This window comes from Artemia franciscana, chromosome 21 (genome assembly GCF_032884065.1).
Source record: "Artemia franciscana chromosome 21, ASM3288406v1, whole genome shotgun sequence".
NCBI classification, from domain to species: Eukaryota; Metazoa; Arthropoda; class Branchiopoda; order Anostraca; family Artemiidae; genus Artemia; species Artemia franciscana.
Window position 1 is genome coordinate 20,368,982 of NC_088883.1, and position 19,118 is coordinate 20,388,099.

The window sequence follows — 19,118 nt, forward strand, 5'->3', positions numbered from 1 at the left end:
GTCTCTCTCTGTCTCTCTTGTGACTTTATTTGTGACTTTATGCGTTTGTGGGTGTGTTTTTGTCTCTTTCTTTCTCTCTCTTTGTGCCTGTGTGTCTGAGTGTCAGTTTGTCTCCCTCTGCGTCTGTTTGCATGCCTGTGTGTCTGACCTAGCCTAAAGAATTTTAAGCCCCCCAAAATTATAAGTCTAAAATTGTAAGTACAAAAGTTTTGGGTCCAAACAAATTCTGTGCCCCCCCCCCAAAAAAAAAACTATAAGTAAAAAATGAAATTCAAAGATGGAAAAATGGGAGGCATTAGAGCCCTGGAGGGGTACATTGGGTCCTGGAGGTGTACCTGGGTCCCAGGAGGAGAACATGGGGACACAATCTCACATGCAAGCCCGGTAATGGTAAACTAATGTGATTGTGACCATTATATTCCCAAAAGGATACCCGCCCAGTTTTAGTCATTACAATTTTTCGAGATCGAAAAACGTTTCATTGAAAATCACAAGAATATATCTGTCCGGCAAGCATGTCAAATTACTGTGGTACGCTTATTCTCGGAATGATGCCAAAAAAGTGCTCGGAAATGAATCACTGGTAGCATTTATCATATACCCAACTCCAATTCAGAAATCGATTGCGCAATTAACCTGCTTGGACATAGTGCCACTTAAAACCAGTTGGCTAGTGCCCTGAAACAATGTATAGATTGCCTAGAATGTATATCTAGGAACCTAACATCACCAATGCTTTGTTTGCTCAGTCAAGTAACGTGTCGTTCTTTTACCATTGCAAATCATGGGTCTCACGTTCGATTCCTGTAACAGATATAAACTCCATAAAATCAATGGAAAAAGGTGCCTAGAAGCTAAAAACAATGTGTTGTTGGAAAAGAAATGTAGTTAGCATCTATAACTGTAGTTAACAATAACACCATCTATGACTTTAGTTAAATATTTGATATTCAATGTGTACATCACCTGAAGCCTTACGCAAGATATCTTCAATGATCATACCTTCAGCAATATTTCCCGCAATTATATCTTCAGTAATTACTAATCAGTAGTAAATAAATAATAATCAATAATCAGAAGAGTGTTCTTATCACCGGGAGCTGTGATAACGCTATGTGTCTTGTGGGAATGGTAGGAGACATAACAGCTGGTATTCATTGTTTCCAGGAAAATATTCTTTTCGCCGGAAGCTGAGATACACTTTATGTGTGTTGCAGTATTTGTTGAAGGGATCCGAGGGGCTAGCAACTTTATTCATACATCGAGATAGGGCTACTTATGTAGTGTCTAGTGGAATTCCACTGACATAGTCGTCTTAATTTATAATGTATTCTCGTATTATGTATTTCTATCTTCAATGCTTACCTTATCGCTAGTTTTGGCACCGTTCCTCTATTTAACTATGGCAAGTCCAGACCGATTGCTCTCACAGTTTCTTAATATACCAATACTTAATATTATACCATATTCTGGAAAATTCAAAAATAATTTTGAAATATCCCTGAAAATTTTTTGAAACTGCACATTCCTGAATGTGCACATTCCTAATAATTTTATCCACGGTCTGGCTGCCACATCTTCCTAACTCTTACTTTAATATTTGCTTTATTTCCCTTAATTTTCTTTAATTCTCGTAAAATCTATCACTCAAAACGTCTTGTACAAAACCTTGGTGGGTTTGTCCCCTAACTCCCAGCACCTCCCAACCCGTCCTTGCTGGGTTTTGAAGCTTCCTCCCTTAGAACATTCTTCCCTTAGAATATTCCTCCCTTTTTCTAATTCGGTCACCGCCTTCATTTATAATAGCATAATCAACAACTTTGTCCGTCTTGCCATCATGTGAGTGCCCTCGTGACTTATGGATCATTCTATGACCAAATGTTATATCGATTATAACAATATCATTGTATCTACTCAAATTGTAATAGCCGAATATTATTTTCCTTCCCTACACCAAATTTAACTAGGCTAGCGTGTCACCTATCCCTATTTATACTAGCTAAGGGCTTATATGAGTGGGAGTCATATGATAATCCTCGTAAAATAATCCAACTGGAATGAACTCTTGAGTTTAAAGTCTCTTGTTAAAGTCAGTGTCTGTGATCTTTTTGACTGCCTGTATTTTTAGCTTTCAATTCAGAATTCTACAATGTCTTTGTTTTCTAGATACCTATTCCTTTGCCCTATTGAAAATTTATTTTGAATTTCGCCGTAGGGACTTGAGTGATATCTTATCAGGTTGAAATGAGAACTGTTTAGACATTCCATGTTTAGAGAGAGATAAGAAAACACTGAGTGATGGAAAAATATTTGAACAGCTTAATGATTTTCTGATTTAGATTTCCAAATCTTTAGCTAACAATGATCCAGATATTGAAAAGTATGGAGAAGTTTCTTGAACGAGTGAGGCTATCCATAATGGAAGCAGAATCATTTTATTTAAAGACTTAATTCTTTTGTGGATATTTTAAAGTATGCTTCGACCATAAACAGTTTTATTCAAGGTTTTTTAATACAATAAGGTATCACCATAAACAGTTAAATTCAATACATTTTTTTCGATACAATACGGTATCAATACGAAGTTTCTGGTATCAGAAATTTGCAGGTTTGAGAAATTATAAATATTGCCAAGAAATTACACTGCAATGATTCATCTCAATTGATAAAGTGGAATAGACGAGGGAGTGAATAAAATAGAAAACTATAAAATATAAATCTATAAAGTCTATAAACTATACAATAGAAATAGAAATATATGCTTATATTGTAAGTAAATCCACCCGTAGAATTGCAAGAAAAAACTAAAATAAAAAATAAGCGAGGGATCATAGTCTCATAATAAATTAAGGTAAATCACTAACCACCTGGAGCTATTAAAGGAAGATTTCCTTCAACTGTCCCTTTTTCTTTACTTCCTGTCGACCCGCCTTTGGGCCTACTTCATCCCCCACCCCTCTCCGTTGTGCAATAATCTAGGGGTTTTGTTTAAAGACTGTATGCTTTGAGTTCAGTCCCGTATGAGCTCAGCTCACTTCCGTTTAATAGATAAGATAATATACCATAAAAATAAGAAAAAAGGTAGTAATGAATAAATGTAGAACAAAAACAGCTTAGCCAACAATAAAGAAGGAGACAAACAGAGCATTGGCAAAACTAAATGTCGACTCCTGTATACCTAAGTCGGGCCTCTTTGGATCTAATATCGGGGTAGTAGGTTGTTATTTTTGGTACCCAACAAATTTAGACGTACTGCAAGTGGGGAGCTTCTTTCCAATAGGAAAGCGAACATATTACAATAAGAAGAAAAAGAAGAAGAAAGTAATAAAAACCACCCAGAAATATTTCTTTGGAATAAAATGCACAAAGGAGAATCAGTAAAACTAAACATCAGTTCTTTTGTACTTGTGTTTGTCACCTTTGGAACTAATATTGGGGAAGCAGCTTGCTACTTTTGTTAGCCAAAAAGTTTAGACGTACCAAAAGGGGGGGAGCATATTTCCAATAGAAAAGAAAACATATTACAATAAGAAGGAAAGAAGGAGAAAGGAACAAAAACCACCCAGAAATAGTTCCTTGGGACAAAATACCCAAAGGAGCATCAGTAAAACTAAACATCAGTTCTTCTGTACTTGTGTTTGTCACCTGTGGATCTGATGCTGGGACAGCAACTTGTTACTTCTGGTATCCGACAAATTTATACATATCCAAAGCAGGGAGCCTCTTTCCAATAGAAAAGAAAACATATTACAATAAGAAGGAAAGAAGGAGAAAGGAACAAAAACCACCCAGAAACAGTTCCTTGGGACAAAATACACAAAGGAGCATCAGTAAAACTAAACATCAGTTCTTCCGTACTTGTCTTTGTCACCTTTGGATCTGATGTTGGGACAGCAGCTTGCTACTTTTGGTACACGTCAAATTTATACATATCCAAAGCAGGGAGCCTTTTTTCAATAGAAAAGAAAGCATGTTACAATAAGAGGGTAAGAAGGAGAAAGGACTAAAAACCACCCAGAAATAGTTCCATAGAATAATTTACAAAAAGGAGCATCAGTAAAACTAAAAATCACTTCCTCTGTACTTGTGTTTGTCACCTTTGGATCTAATGTTGAGGCAACAGCTTGCTAGTTTGCATTTGTCGCAGTGGCAGCAGTGGCATTTGTCGGCAGCTTGCTGACAGATTTTAAGCCTTTAGTCCAAAAAAAAGGCTCCGAAAAAAGTCCGAAAAAAGTGTCTTTAACCCTTCTTTTTTGTAAAACTGTCGTACTAGGGGGATCCCCATAAAAAATTAATAATAATATATATATATATATATATATATATATATATATATATATATATATATATATATATATATATATACCACGGAGATGCAACCAAGACCTACTAAAAGAGGAGACACCGATTGCTAATTTTGGTCCTCAGGAAAACGATTAGTTTAACATATATGACCTGATAGTGACTCCATGTACAAAGGGATCATTACTTTTTAAGACATTTGGGCTAGGAAAACAGAATTCAACAATATAAATCAAAGAAAATACAGGACAACCTCTGTTGATGTATCCCTGCTATATCAACCCTCTCCAAGAAAAAACTTATGGTTATGAGAATAAATATAGGATTAATTATGTCATCTAATTTATCTATTGGTTTCCAAAGGGTACCGGAATTAGCAAAGGGCTATCGAGACCTTAGTCTCCTTTGGGTTTTGACATTAGTATGCTACCCTATGGAGTTAGATACAAAGGAGCACCAACCCATGCATCGAAGACTCGATTTTACTGAGAACCAAGGTGCATTATGTGTAAATTATGGGTGAATTGTTAAATTCTCGATGTGTCCAGGGAATCCAATGGGTATTGGCAAAATTGGCTAACCTTTAGTTATATTTAAACCAAGAGCTTCCTTTTCACTAATGCAACTTAAGGTCGTTCGATACGTTAGAGCATAACCCAATCTTGTCCCTTACAAGCTTTTTTAGTTTGTGTCGCCAAATTATTCATAATTGATTCGGTGGTTCTCCCGTAACTTGTATAGTTTTGATAAGAGATCCGAATAAACGACTGAAAACTAAAAGTTGACATCTAATTTCCCAGAAAACCATTTATCTTCTCCAGTTTTGTGCCAGAGATAAAGATATTGTAAGTTTTGTTTTTTGATTGAACGGAGCAGAAATTTTCTTTTTAAAGTTCAATTCCTTGAAAATATTCAATATATAAAATTCAAATATTCATTTTGTTTAATATTCAATTTGTTTATTAATAAACATTCATTTGTTTAAATATTCAAATATCCTTGCACACCTGATTCGTAAACATAGTAAATCAGCCCAATAGAAGTCTCATTGGATAACTTGATAGCTTTTAAAGTTTACTATTGGTCTAACCGCTTTGATTGAAATCTCTTAAGACACCATATGCATATTATTTATGCTTGACTTACATTGTTTAGAAAGCGTTTTTCTAAGAATAAGAAAGAGATTACAGGATTGCTTTGTTATCAACTAGCCTCTCGTTAGCTTTTCGAATTGTTGAAACATGCACATGCAAGTTCCCCGAACAATTTGTACCAAAATTGCTTCGAAATTTCCCTATGGTGCTGAGAAAATTTGCTAAAGGGCCATTTGTCTTTGAGATTGTTAGCTGACGCTGATACTCGCAAAATGACATTTTTTGTATCGAACTTCCTTAAATACATACGGGCATACTTGGCTAACTTGGTTAAATTAAACGAAGAGCTTCCTTTCACTCATGCAACTTCATATTATTTCCTTTTTAGGATGAAGTGGCTGAACTTCACACATTGATAAGCGAAACCAATTTAAGTTCAACTGAAAACAAGATGAAGGAAGTGGACCTCAATAGAGAGAGGAAAATTAGCGGTCAGTTTGTTTTGGAAATTTATCTCAACCTCCTGGCTTTTACGCACATTAGATCTTTGATAACTCCAGTCTCAGTTACTCCTATTGTTTAATGCTTACGATTTTTTTCCATGTGCATTAGCTTATGATGACAAACAATATTCAAAATAATTCTTTACCAATGTTGAGAATAATTACTGCGAACAACCTTGATAAACAAAATTTTAGGCATTTAAAAACAGAATAAACAGCTTTATAATCAAAGGTTTATTTCTGAGAGCTTCTATTAATTAGTATATAGACATTGAAATAATCTGCAGTAATGGGAATTTGTTATTTTTTTCGGTTTGTGTAAGTATCACTTTATTTTGAGCATGTTCAGTGTCTTATTAACTCACAAAATGAAACTTTTCTTTTAATTATAGTTCTAGTAATAGACTCCAGACATTAAACAGACATAGTGTTTTCTTCCCGAGTTTTAGGAGTGTACACGTTTGAATACTAAACTGGCCTTTTCACAGAAAAGGTAGTATATTATTGAAAAATTATTTTAAATTTTCAATATGGACACGAACGCAGTTTACTTGGGTAAGCCGTCAAGCACATATTAATTCAGCTAAAAAAATCTCTCAGTTACAAACCTAAGTCTTCATAAAAACACTGAAAATGGGTTTTAACCTTGAAAGAAACTAATTCGAAATATGGCCGAATTGAATCAACACGTTTGTTTTAGGTTGATGAACGATACCTCTGTCCATTTTTTGGATTGGTCAGCTTGGGTTCTTATGCCTCAAAAATTGATGTTGTATTTGGGATATTTGGACCTAAAAAAAAAAAAAAAAAATAGAGAGCTCGGTTTTGTTCTTTTTTGAAATCATGATTTGGTTAACCAATGCTCAAGTTTAAATCACCTTTTCTGCTGAAGATATTTAGACAATAATATAATTTATTGATACATAACCATATCCAGGGGAGGGGGTGGCTACTGGGTTGGTAACCCCCGGTCCAAATTTTTGTTCAACTTGCAAAATCGCAACAAAAATGCATATAAACAAATTTTGGTATGTTTTTACCCCCCCCCCCCGAAAGACATCCTGTATACACCCTAACATTGATACCAAGTTGACTGACCTTTTCTTCTTTACACTTGAATTCTTTTTAATTTAAAAGAATTTCCGTTAGGTTACAATTCATAGATTACATTAGGTTACAATTCTGTCTAGGGAGATTTTCACCGGTGGGAGGGGGTCTGAGGAGAGATTTTCTCTGGGAGGGGTTTTCTGAAGGAGAGGGTTTCCCTTATAGAAAAAACATTTTTCTGTTTCTTTTTGGATTTAGGTCAACCTTGAACAAAGAACAATAATAAAATATGATCGCATAATGCTGTCACAAAAGCCTTTTTTCAACAACACATTTTTTTCAACATGTAGTATGATTATTTAGCAATAAAAAAGCAACAAAATATTTTGCAGTAAACATGATGAGATGCCTATTCACTACAATGAATGATAAAAGAAGGATAAAGCTGAACAGATGGATTTGTTTTTGCTTGATTTCTATCAAAGTTTGTACAAACCAACGAGGGGGAATTTGGAGTATTATCTGTACCAAAATTAATAATGTTTTTGTCCCCATGGACCTTAGATCTGCTCTTACCTGATCACCTCAATTTTCTAAGATTTTCCTTTGGTTGTTTCAAAATTATGAAGTTTTTTAGGCAATGCCACATTTTCGTCAGTTTTACCACACAGAGTCATTAAAATAAAAAAGGAAAACTATTTAGTTCAGTTTAACAACTGAATTAAACTGAATTTAGTCCATAAAAATTCAAACATTGCCGATCTGTTGATTGCCAAAGGCAGCTAACCTTCAAGGAAAAGATACCGTTTCTTAAACTGTTTGGTGCTGCATTTTTATTTTTTTTTTTTTTGATTTTACACACACGTTTCTGCTTTTTAGTATTTTGCGTTAGGTGCTACCTAAAACTACGTAGCTATGGAGGACTTTTTCAAAAAAATATGAATTCTTGCTTTTCCTAATTTATTATATATATATATATATGTATATATATATATATATATATATATATATATATATATATATATATATATATATATATATATATATATATATATATATATATATATATACTAGCTGTTGGGGTGGCACTTCGCGCCACCCCAACACCTAGTTGGTGGGGGCGCTTCGCCCCCCCCCAAGCCCTCCCGCGCGCGTAAGTCGTTACGCGCCATATTAGTTACGCGCCATTGTAGTTGTGTCCCTGTGTCCCACCTGTGAATATAGATAGATATATATATATATATTTTTTAACTACGTAAAACTTGCGAATATACAACATTCTTGGCTGTCCCATTGTCTGTGCATATAAATAGATTGTCAGGTTTACCGACTCTTGAACATACAACATATAATTGTCCATGGGAAAAACAATCTGTATTCAGATCTATACCTCATTATTCTAATGATTGCCCTTGAGCTTTGTTGATGGTGATTGCTAATCGAACATTCCCTGTGTCCCCGTCGTCATTTATATATCCCCCTGTGCCCCCAGCGTCCCCGTTGTTGTTGTTTCCCTGTGTCCCGGTCGTTATTTGTGCCCCGGTGTCCCAGTCTGTAATTTCTCTTTGAGTGTCGCGGTCGTCATTTATATTCCCTGTGTCCCGGTCGTCATTTTTGTCCCGGTTGTCATTTGTTTCCCGGTGTCCCGGTCTGTAATTTCTCTTTGAGTGTCCTGGTCGTCATTTATATTCCCTGTGTCCCGGTCGTCGTTTGTGTCCCGGTGCTTTGTTGGCTAATCGAACATTCCTTGTGTCCCAGTCGCTTTCTCTTTGAGTGTGCCGGTCGTCATTTATATTCCCTACTAGCTGTTGGGGTGGCGCTTCGTGCCACCCCAACACCTAGTTGGTGGGGCACTTCGTGCCCCCCAAGCCCCCCCGCGCGCGTAAGTCGTTACGCGCCATATTAGTTACGCGCCATTGTAGTTGTGTCCCTGTGTCCCACCTGTGAATATAGATAGATATATATATATATGTATACTAGCTGTTGGGGTGGCGCTTCGCGCCACCCCAACACCTAGTTGGTGGGGAGCTTCGCGCCCCCCCAAGCCCCCCCGCGCGTGTAAGTTGTTACGCGCCATATTATTTACGCGCCATTGTAGCTGTGTCCCTGTGTCCCACCTGTGAATATAGATAGATTTATATATGTGTTTCAAACTACGTAAAACTTGCGAATATACAACATTCTTGGCTTTCCAATTGTCTGTGCATATACAAAGCCTTATGTACTAATAATGACGTCATATGCAAACGCTCTTTTTACAAACAAACAAACATGCATACACACAACTCGCTTTTATATAGATAGATAGATAGATAGATACAATACAAATTAACTGCGTAAAACTTGCGAATATACAACATTCTTCGCTGTCCAATTGTCGCTGCATATAAATAGATTGTCAGGTTTACCGACCCTCGAACATGCAACGTACAATTGTCCATGGGAAAAACAATCAGTATTAAGATCTATACCACATTTTTCTAATGATTGACCTTGAGCTTTGCTAATGGTGATTGCAAATGCTAATCGAATTGGGAATTGCAATCTTTTAAATTGAAAAGGAATCATGGGAATGCGAGGAATAAGAACAGCCTCACCCTCAAAAGGCCCTGTCAAGATTGTGGCCTCTATTAGGTTTTCAATTGTTTTTTTTTACGGCAAGTCGCGTGCCATTGCAAAGCTTTGGTGGGTTGATATTTCTTAAAAGTATTATTTATGATTTATAAAGTATATATATATTATGGGAATGCGAGGAATAAGAACAGCCTCACCCTCAAAAGGCCCTGTCAAAATTGTGGCCTCTATTAGGTTTTCCATTGTTTTTTTACGGCAAGTCGCGTGCCATTGCAAAGCTTTGGTGGGTTGATATTTCTTAAAAGTATTATTGGTACGCCTATTTTTAGTTGTAGCACGTGTGGCGGAAACCCTGAAGGATCTATGGAATTTAAAAATTCAGATGGATAATTAACCGCTTCATTTGGTTCCAAAACTGTGTCGACTGACTTGTAAAGGACTGCCTGGTCTCGAATCTTGGTCAAAACAATATTGTTGATTTCGTGGACGTCTATATTTTTGGGTGCGAGAATCGCTCTTTCACTTAGCCATTTATTATTTTTATAATTTTTTAGAATATTCGGAAATACTTTTTCAATCAATTCATTTTTGGACGTCACTAAATTACAGAAATCAGCAGGTAGTTGTATACGTCCTGAAATTGAGTCTACTGGGAGCTTTCCGTTTCCAATTGCCAGCAATTGATCTGAAAATGTTTGACCAGAGTCATCGTTTTGCAATCGGACACGCATATTTGTAGTTAATTTTAATATTTTTACGTGTGCCCATAAATTAGAATTTTTCAGGCAAGCATTCATTTCCTTGCTGTTCTTTTGATTCCTCGGCACGCTTTCTTTTCTGACTTTCTCTATCAGCAGCAAGTTTTTTGGCATAGACTCTTTGAGCATCTTCATCGGCTTTTGCCATTGTAAGTTCATCAGTCATTTTAAACTTAAACATTAATAGATTTCTACGTGAACATATATGTCTTAAATATCTTTAATGACGTCACCGTCATAGCAAAAATGACGACAACTAACTTCATGACGTCAGTCGACACAGAAACATGACGTCACCTGACAGACAGACACACAGACAGACAACTTATTTTTATATATATAGATAGATATATATGTTGCATATAAATAGATTGTCAGGTTTAATGACTCTTGAACAGGCAACATATAATTGTCCATGGGAAAAACAATCCGTATTCAGATCTATACCTCATTATTCTAATGATGTGTCCCTGTGTCCCGGTCGTCATTTATATTCCCTGTGTCGCGGTCGTCATTTGTGTCCCCGTGTCCCAGTTTGTAATTTCTCTTTGAGTGTCCCGGTCGTCATTTATATTCCCTGTGTCCCGGTGTCCTGGTCGTCATTTGTGTCCGGGTGTCCCAGTCTGTAATTTCTTTTTGAGGTTCCCGGTCGTCATTTATATTCCCTGTGTCCCGGTCGCCATTTGTGTCCCGGTGTCCCGGTATGTAATTTCATCAGTTGACAAACATGACGTCAGTCGACAAAAAACTTCATGACTCATACAGCTCAATCCTTATAATGACGTCAGTCGACAAACATGACGTCAGTCGACACACAAACATGACGTCACTCGACACACACATAGACAACTTATTTTTATATATATAGATATATGTATGTATATATATATATATATATATATATATATATATATATATATATATATATATATATATATATATATATATATATATATATATATATACTAGCTGTTGGGGTGGCGCTTCGCGCCACCCCAACACCTAGTTGGTGGGGGCGCTTTGCGCCCCCCCAAGCCCCCCCGCGCGCGTAAGTCGTTACGCGCCATAATAGTTACGCGCCATTGTAGTTGTGTCCCTATGTCCCACCGGTGAATATAGATATATATATATATATATATATATATATATATATATATATATATATATATATATATATATGGTTTTAACTACGTAAAACTTGCGAATATACAACTTTCTTTGCTGTCCCATTGTCTTTGCATATAAATAGATTGTCAGGTTTACCGACTCTTGAACATGCAACATATAATGGTCCATGGGAAAACAATCTGTATTCAGATCTATACCTCATGATTCTAATGATTGCCCTTGAGCTTTGTTGATGGTGATTGCTAATCGACCATTCCCTGTCCCGGTGTCCCGGTCGTCATTTATATCCCCCTTTTTCCCCCGGTGTCCCCGTTGTAGTTGTGTCCCTGTGTCCCGGTCGTCATTTATATTCCCTGTGTCCCGGTCGTCATTTGTATCCCGGTGTCCCGGTCTGTATATACATTCGTTTTTTAGTTTTGTTTTTCTCCTTTATTTTTTTCCTTTTTTTTTCTTTTTTAGCTTATTTAGATTTTTAGATTTTTTAGTTTTTTTATTAGTTTTTAGTTTTTTTTTCTTTTTAGTTTTTTTGTCCCGGTCGTCATTTATATCCCCCTGTTTCCCCCGGTGTCCCCGTTGTAGTTGTGTCCCTGTGTCCCGGTCGTCATTTATATTCCCTGTGTCCCGGTCGTCATTTGTATCCCGGTGTACCGGTCTGTATATACATTCGTTTTTTAGTTTTGTTTTTCTCCTTTATTTTTTTCCTTTTTTTTTCTTTTTTAGTTTATTTAGATTTTTAGATTTTTTAGTTTTTTTATTAGTTTTTAGTTTTTTTTTCTTTTTAGTTTTTTTGTAGTTTTTACCTTCTTTTTAGTTTTGTTAGTTTTTTTTTTACTTATGTCCTGGTCGTCATTTATACTCCCTGTGTCCCGGTGCTTTGTTGATTGCTAATCGAACATTCCTTTTGTCCTGGTCGCTTTCTCTTTGAGTGTCGTCATTTATTTTTTTCTTTTTTAGTTCTTTTAGTTTTTACCTTTTTTAATTTTTTTTAGTTTTTTCCTTTTTTTCTTTTTAGTTTTTTATTGGTTTTTACCTTTATTTTAGCTTATTTTTCAGTTTTTTCCTTTTTTTTTAGTTTTTTTTTATTTTTTATTTTTTTTAGTTTTTTACCTTTTTTTAGTTTTTTTAGTTTTTTTAGTTTTTTTAGTTTTTTAGCTTTTTTACTTTTTTTATTAGTTTTTAGTTTTTTTGTAGTTTTTGCCTTTTTTTAGTTTTTTCAGTTTTTTTTTTAGTTTTTTATTGGTTTTTACCTTTATTTTAGCTTATTTTTCAGTTTTTTCCTTTTTTTTAGTTTTTTTTAGTTTTTAGTTTTTTTAGTTTTTTACCTTTTTTTAGTTTTTTTAGTTTTTTTAGTTTTGTAGCTTTTTTATTTTTTTTATTAGTTTTTAGTTTTTTTGTAGTTTTTGCCTTTTTTTTTAGTTTTTTTAGTTTTTTAGCTTTTTTATTAGTTTTTAGTTTTTTTTGTAGTTTTTGCCTTTTTTTAGTTTTTTTAGTTTTTTAGCTTTTTTATTTTTTTTATTAGTTTTTAGTTTTTTTTGTAGTTTTTGCCTTTTTTTAGTTTTTTCAGTTTTGACGTCACCTGATCCAGTTTTTTCAGGTGACGTCACCTGATCCACGATCCACAGATCCACAGACAACTTATTTTTATATATATAGATAGTTTTTTTTTTTTTACTTATGTCCTGGTCGTCATTTATATTCCCTGTGTCCCGGTGTCCTGGTCGTCATTTGTGTCCGGGTGTCCCAGTCTGTAATTTCTTTTTGAGGTTCCCGGTCGTCATTTATATTCCCTGTGTCCCGGTCGCCATTTGTGTCCCGGTGTCCCGGTATGTAATTTCATCAGTTGACAAACATGACGTCAGTCGACAAAAAACTTCATGACTCATACAGCTCAATCCTTATAATGACGTCAGTCGACAAACATGACGTCAGTCGACACACAAACATGACGTCACTCGACACACACATAGACAACTTATTTTTATATATATATAGATATATGTATGTATGTATATATATATATATATATATATATATATATATATATATATATATATATATATATATATATATATATATATATATATATATATATATATATATATACTAGCTGTTGGGGTGGCGCTTCGCGCCACCCCAACACCTAGTTGGTGGGGGCGCTTTGCGCCCCCCCAAGCCCCCCCGCGCGCGTAAGTCGTTACGCGCCATAATAGTTACGCGCCATTGTAGTTGTGTCCCTATGTCCCACCGGTGAATATAGATATATATATATATATATATATATATATATATATATATATATATATATATATATATATGGTTTTAACTACGTAAAACTTGCGAATATACAACTTTCTTTGCTGTCCCATTGTCTTTGCATATAAATAGATTGTCAGGTTTACCGACTCTTGAACATGCAACATATAATGGTCCATGGGAAAACAATCTGTATTCAGATCTATACCTCATGATTCTAATGATTGCCCTTGAGCTTTGTTGATGGTGATTGCTAATTGACCATTCCCTGTCCCGGTGTCCCGGTCGTCATTTATATCCCCCTTTTTCCCCCGGTGTCCCCGTTGTAGTTGTGTCCCTGTGTCCCGGTCGTCATTTATATTCCCTGTGTCCCGGTCGTCATTTGTATCCCGGTGTACCGGTCTGTATATACATTCGTTTTTTAGTTTTGTTTTTCTCCTTTATTTTTTTCCTTTTTTTTTCTTTTTTAGTTTATTTAGATTTTTAGATTTTTTAGTTTTTTTATTAGTTTTTAGTTTTTTTTTCTTTTTAGTTTTTTTGTAGTTTTTACCTTCTTTTTAGTTTTGTTAGTTTTTTTTTTACTTATGTCCTGGTCGTCATTTATACTCCCTGTGTCCCGGTGCTTTGTTGATTGCTAATCGAACATTCCTTTTGTCCTGGTCGCTTTCTCTTTGAGTGTCGTCATTTATTTTTTTCTTTTTTAGTTCTTTTAGTTTTTACCTTTTTTAATTTTTTTTAGTTTTTTCCTTTTTTTCTTTTTAGTTTTTTATTGGTTTTTACCTTTATTTTAGCTTATTTTTCAGTTTTTTCCTTTTTTTTTAGTTTTTTTTTATTTTTTATTTTTTTTAGTTTTTTACCTTTTTTTAGTTTTTTTAGTTTTTTTAGTTTTTTTAGTTTTTTAGCTTTTTTACTTTTTTTATTAGTTTTTAGTTTTTTTGTAGTTTTTGCCTTTTTTTAGTTTTTTCAGTTTTTTTTTTAGTTTTTTATTGGTTTTTACCTTTATTTTAGCTTATTTTTCAGTTTTTTCCTTTTTTTTAGTTTTTTTTAGTTTTTAGTTTTTTTAGTTTTTTACCTTTTTTTAGTTTTTTTAGTTTTTTTAGTTTTTTAGCTTTTTTATTTTTTTTATTAGTTTTTAGTTTTTTTGTAGTTTTTGCCTTTTTTTTTAGTTTTTTTAGTTTTTTAGCTTTTTTATTAGTTTTTAGTTTTTTTTGTAGTTTTTGCCTTTTTTTAGTTTTTTTAGTTTTTTAGCTTTTTTATTTTTTTTATTAGTTTTTAGTTTTTTTTGTAGTTTTTGCCTTTTTTTAGTTTTTTCAGTTTTGACGTCACCTGATCCAGTTTTTTCAGGTGACGTCACCTGATCCACGATCCACAGATCCACAGACAACTTATTTTTATATATATAGATAGTTTTTTTTTTTACTTATGTCCTGGTCGTCATTTATATTCCCTGTGTCCCGGTGTCCTGGTCGTCATTTGTGTCCGGGTGTCCCAGTCTGTAATTTCTTTTTGAGGTTCCCGGTCGTCATTTATATTCCCTGTGTCCCGGTCGCCATTTGTGTCCCGGTGTCCCGGTATGTAATTTCATCAGTTGACAAACATGACGTCAGTCGACAAAAAACTTCATGACTCATACAGCTCAATCCTTATAATGACGTCAGTCGACAAACATGACGTCAGTCGACACACAAACATGACGTCACTCGACACACACATAGACAACTTATTTTTATATATATATAGATATATGTATGTATGTATATATATATATATATATATATATATATATATATATATATATATATATATATATATATATATATATATATATATATATATATATATATATATATACTAGCTGTTGGGGTGGCGCTTCGCGCCACCCCAACACCTAGTTGGTGGGGGCGCTTTGCGCCCCCCCAAGCCCCCCCGCGCGCGTAAGTCGTTACGCGCCATAATAGTTACGCGCCATTGTAGTTGTGTCCCTATGTCCCACCGGTGAATATAGATATATATATATATATATATATATATATATATATATATATATATATATATATATATATATATGGTTTTAACTACGTAAAACTTGCGAATATACAACTTTCTTTGCTGTCCCATTGTCTTTGCATATAAATAGATTGTCAGGTTTACCGACTCTTGAACATGCAACATATAATGGTCCATGGGAAAACAATCTGTATTCAGATCTATACCTCATGATTCTAATGATTGCCCTTGAGCTTTGTTGATGGTGATTGCTAATCGACCATTCCCTGTCCCGGTGTCCCGGTCGTCATTTATATCCCCCTTTTTCCCCCGGTGTCCCCGTTGTAGTTGTGTCCCTGTGTCCCGGTCGTCATTTATATTCCCTGTGTCCCGGTCGTCATTTGTATCCCGGTGTCCCGGTCTGTATATACATTCGTTTTTTAGTTTTGTTTTTCTCCTTTATTTTTTTCCTTTTTTTTTCTTTTTTAGCTTATTTAGATTTTTAGATTTTTTAGTTTTTTTATTAGTTTTTAGTTTTTTTTTCTTTTTAGTTTTTTTGTCCCGGTCGTCATTTATATCCCCCTGTTTCCCCCGGTGTCCCCGTTGTAGTTGTGTCCCTGTGTCCCGGTCGTCATTTATATTCCCTGTGTCCCGGTCGTCATTTGTATCCCGGTGTACCGGTCTGTATATACATTCGTTTTTTAGTTTTGTTTTTCTCCTTTATTTTTTTCCTTTTTTTTTCTTTTTTAGTTTATTTAGATTTTTAGATTTTTTAGTTTTTTTATTAGTTTTTAGTTTTTTTTTCTTTTTAGTTTTTTTGTAGTTTTTACCTTCTTTTTAGTTTTGTTAGTTTTTTTTTTACTTATGTCCTGGTCGTCATTTATACTCCCTGTGTCCCGGTGCTTTGTTGATTGCTAATCGAACATTCCTTTTGTCCTGGTCGCTTTCTCTTTGAGTGTCGTCATTTATTTTTTTCTTTTTTAGTTCTTTTAGTTTTTACCTTTTTTAATTTTTTTTAGTTTTTTCCTTTTTTTCTTTTTAGTTTTTTATTGGTTTTTACCTTTATTTTAGCTTATTTTTCAGTTTTTTCCTTTTTTTTTAGTTTTTTTTTATTTTTTATTTTTTTTAGTTTTTTACCTTTTTTTAGTTTTTTTAGTTTTTTTAGTTTTTTTAGTTTTTTAGCTTTTTTACTTTTTTTATTAGTTTTTAGTTTTTTTGTAGTTTTTGCCTTTTTTTAGTTTTTTCAGTTTTTTTTTAGTTTTTTATTGGTTTTTACCTTTATTTTAGCTTATTTTTCAGTTTTTTCCTTTTTTTTAGTTTTTTTTAGTTTTTAGTTTTTTTAGTTTTTTACCTTTTTTTAGTTTTTTTAGTTTTTTTAGTTTTTTAGCTTTTTTATTTTTTTTATTAGTTTTTAGTTTTTTTGTAGTTTTTGCCTTTTTTTTAGTTTTTTTAGTTTTTTAGCTTTTTTATTAGTTTTTAGTTTTTTTTGTAGTTTTTGCCTTTTTTTAGTTTTTTTAGTTTTTTAGCTTTTTTATTTTTTTTATTAGTTTTTAGTTTTTTTTGTAGTTTTTGCCTTTTTTTAGTTTTTTCAGTTTTGACGTCACCTGATCCAGTTTTTTCAGGTGACGTCACCTGATCCACGATCCACAGATCCACAGACAACTTATTTTTATATATATAGATAGTTTTTTTTTTTTTACTTATGTCCTGGTCGTCATTTATACTCCCTGTGTCCCGGTGCTTTGTTGATTGCTAATCGAACATTCCTTTTGTCCTGGTCGCTTTCTCTTAGTTTTTTTATTAGTTTTTAGTTTTTTTTCTTTTTAGTTTTTTTGTAGTTTTTACCTTCTTTTTAGTTTTGTTAGTTTTTTTTTTTACTTATGTCCTGGTCGTCATTTATACTCCCTGTGTCCCGGTGCTTTGTTGATTGCTAATCGAACATTCCTTTTGTCCTGGTCGCTTTCTCTTTGAGTGTCGTCATTTATTTTTTTCTTTTTTAGTTCTTTTAGTTTTTACCTTTTTTAGTTTTTTTTAGTTTTTTAGATGAAAATTTTTTTTAGTTTTTTCCTTTTTTTCTTTTTAGTTTTTTATTGGTTTTTACCTTTATTTTAGCTTATTTTTCAGTTTTTTCCTTTTTTTTAGTTTTTTTTTATTTTTTATTTTTTTTAGTTTTTTACCTTTTTTTAGTTTTTTTAGTTTTTTAGTTTTTTAGCTTTTTTACTTTTTTTATTAGTTTTTAGTTTTTTTTGTAGTTTTTGCCTTTTTTTAGTTTTTTCAGTTTTTATTTTAGTTTTTTATTGGTTTTTACCTTTATTTTAGCTTATTTTTCAGTTTTTTCCTTTTTTTTAGTTTTTTTTTAGTTTTTAGTTTTTTTTAGTTTTTTACCTTTTTTTAGTTTTTTTAGTTTTTTTAGTTTTTTAGCTTTTTTATTTTTTTTATTAGTTTTTATTTTTTTTTGTAGTTGTTGCCTTTTTTTAGTTTTTTTAGTTTTTTAGCTTTTTTATGTTTTTAGTTTTTTTTGTAGTTTTTGCCTTTTTTTAGTTTTTTTAGTTTTTTACCTTTTTTATTTTTTTTATTAGTTTTTAGTTTTTTTTGTAGTTTTTGCCTTTTTTTAGTTTTTTCAGTTTTGACTTCACCTGATCCAGTTTTTTCAGGTGACGTCACCTGATCCATCCACAGACAGACAGACAACTTATTTTTATATATATAGATATATATGTATATATATATGGTCGTGTTACTTTCCACTTTACAAGTCAAAAAATCAGATTTTAGATGATGATGAACGAATCAAAGATCTCTCTGGACTGTTGGGTCACGTGGGTCTCCTTTCATTAAATCTGGGTCTCTCTTTGGTCAATATCTCTGTCCCATTAATCAATCATGGTTATCTTTTCATAACATCGACCTATCTCTCCAATGACAGTTGTAAACTGTGCCACTAGCTTTTGGATTTGTAAATTGTCACCATCGTTTGAAGATCCTTCCAAAATCAAATTTACGCTCAACTATTTTCTTCTGTCATAAAAAATGTGAACAATTTTCTTCTTTCAATCAGATTTCATTTATACTGTCCTGGTACTTTAAACAAATAACATAAACTGTCAGAAAGTGACAATTCATTCATCTAGTGAACTTTTTATTGCTTTTTAAATATTGCATATTCCAAGCCATACAAGGGTGGATCAAGCAGGATCGCCTCCCTTCGCAAGATTTTTCTGGCGCCCTCATTTTGTTCTTTTCTCTTTTTTTACTTTTTTTTAAAATAACCTTGTCAATTTGGTTAGTTATTTGTGCCCTTGTCACATTACCTCCCCCCCCCAAGATTTTGCTTTAGATCTACCTTTGAAACCATAGACTAAACGGGTTTTACTGCTGTGCCAACAACCTCAGTGTAATTTGATTACAACCTCTTTGTAATCTGCCTCTGAGTAATTTTTGAGCATAGTCTTAAGCTCTGTTGATTGATACTT

The 19,118-nt window shown here is 33.4% G+C and overlaps 1 protein-coding gene across 1 annotated transcript in view; it reads left to right on the forward strand.

Moving 5' to 3' along the window:
• LOC136041065 (uncharacterized) overlaps positions 1-19,118 on the forward strand; it is a 134,907-nt gene that overhangs the window by 49,713 nt on the left and 66,076 nt on the right. Inside the window, exon 4 of the mRNA XM_065725619.1 lies at positions 5,785-5,887. Within this exon, the coding sequence (XP_065581691.1) occupies positions 5,785-5,887 (103 nt within the window). The remainder of the gene's footprint in view (positions 1-5,784; positions 5,888-19,118) is intronic.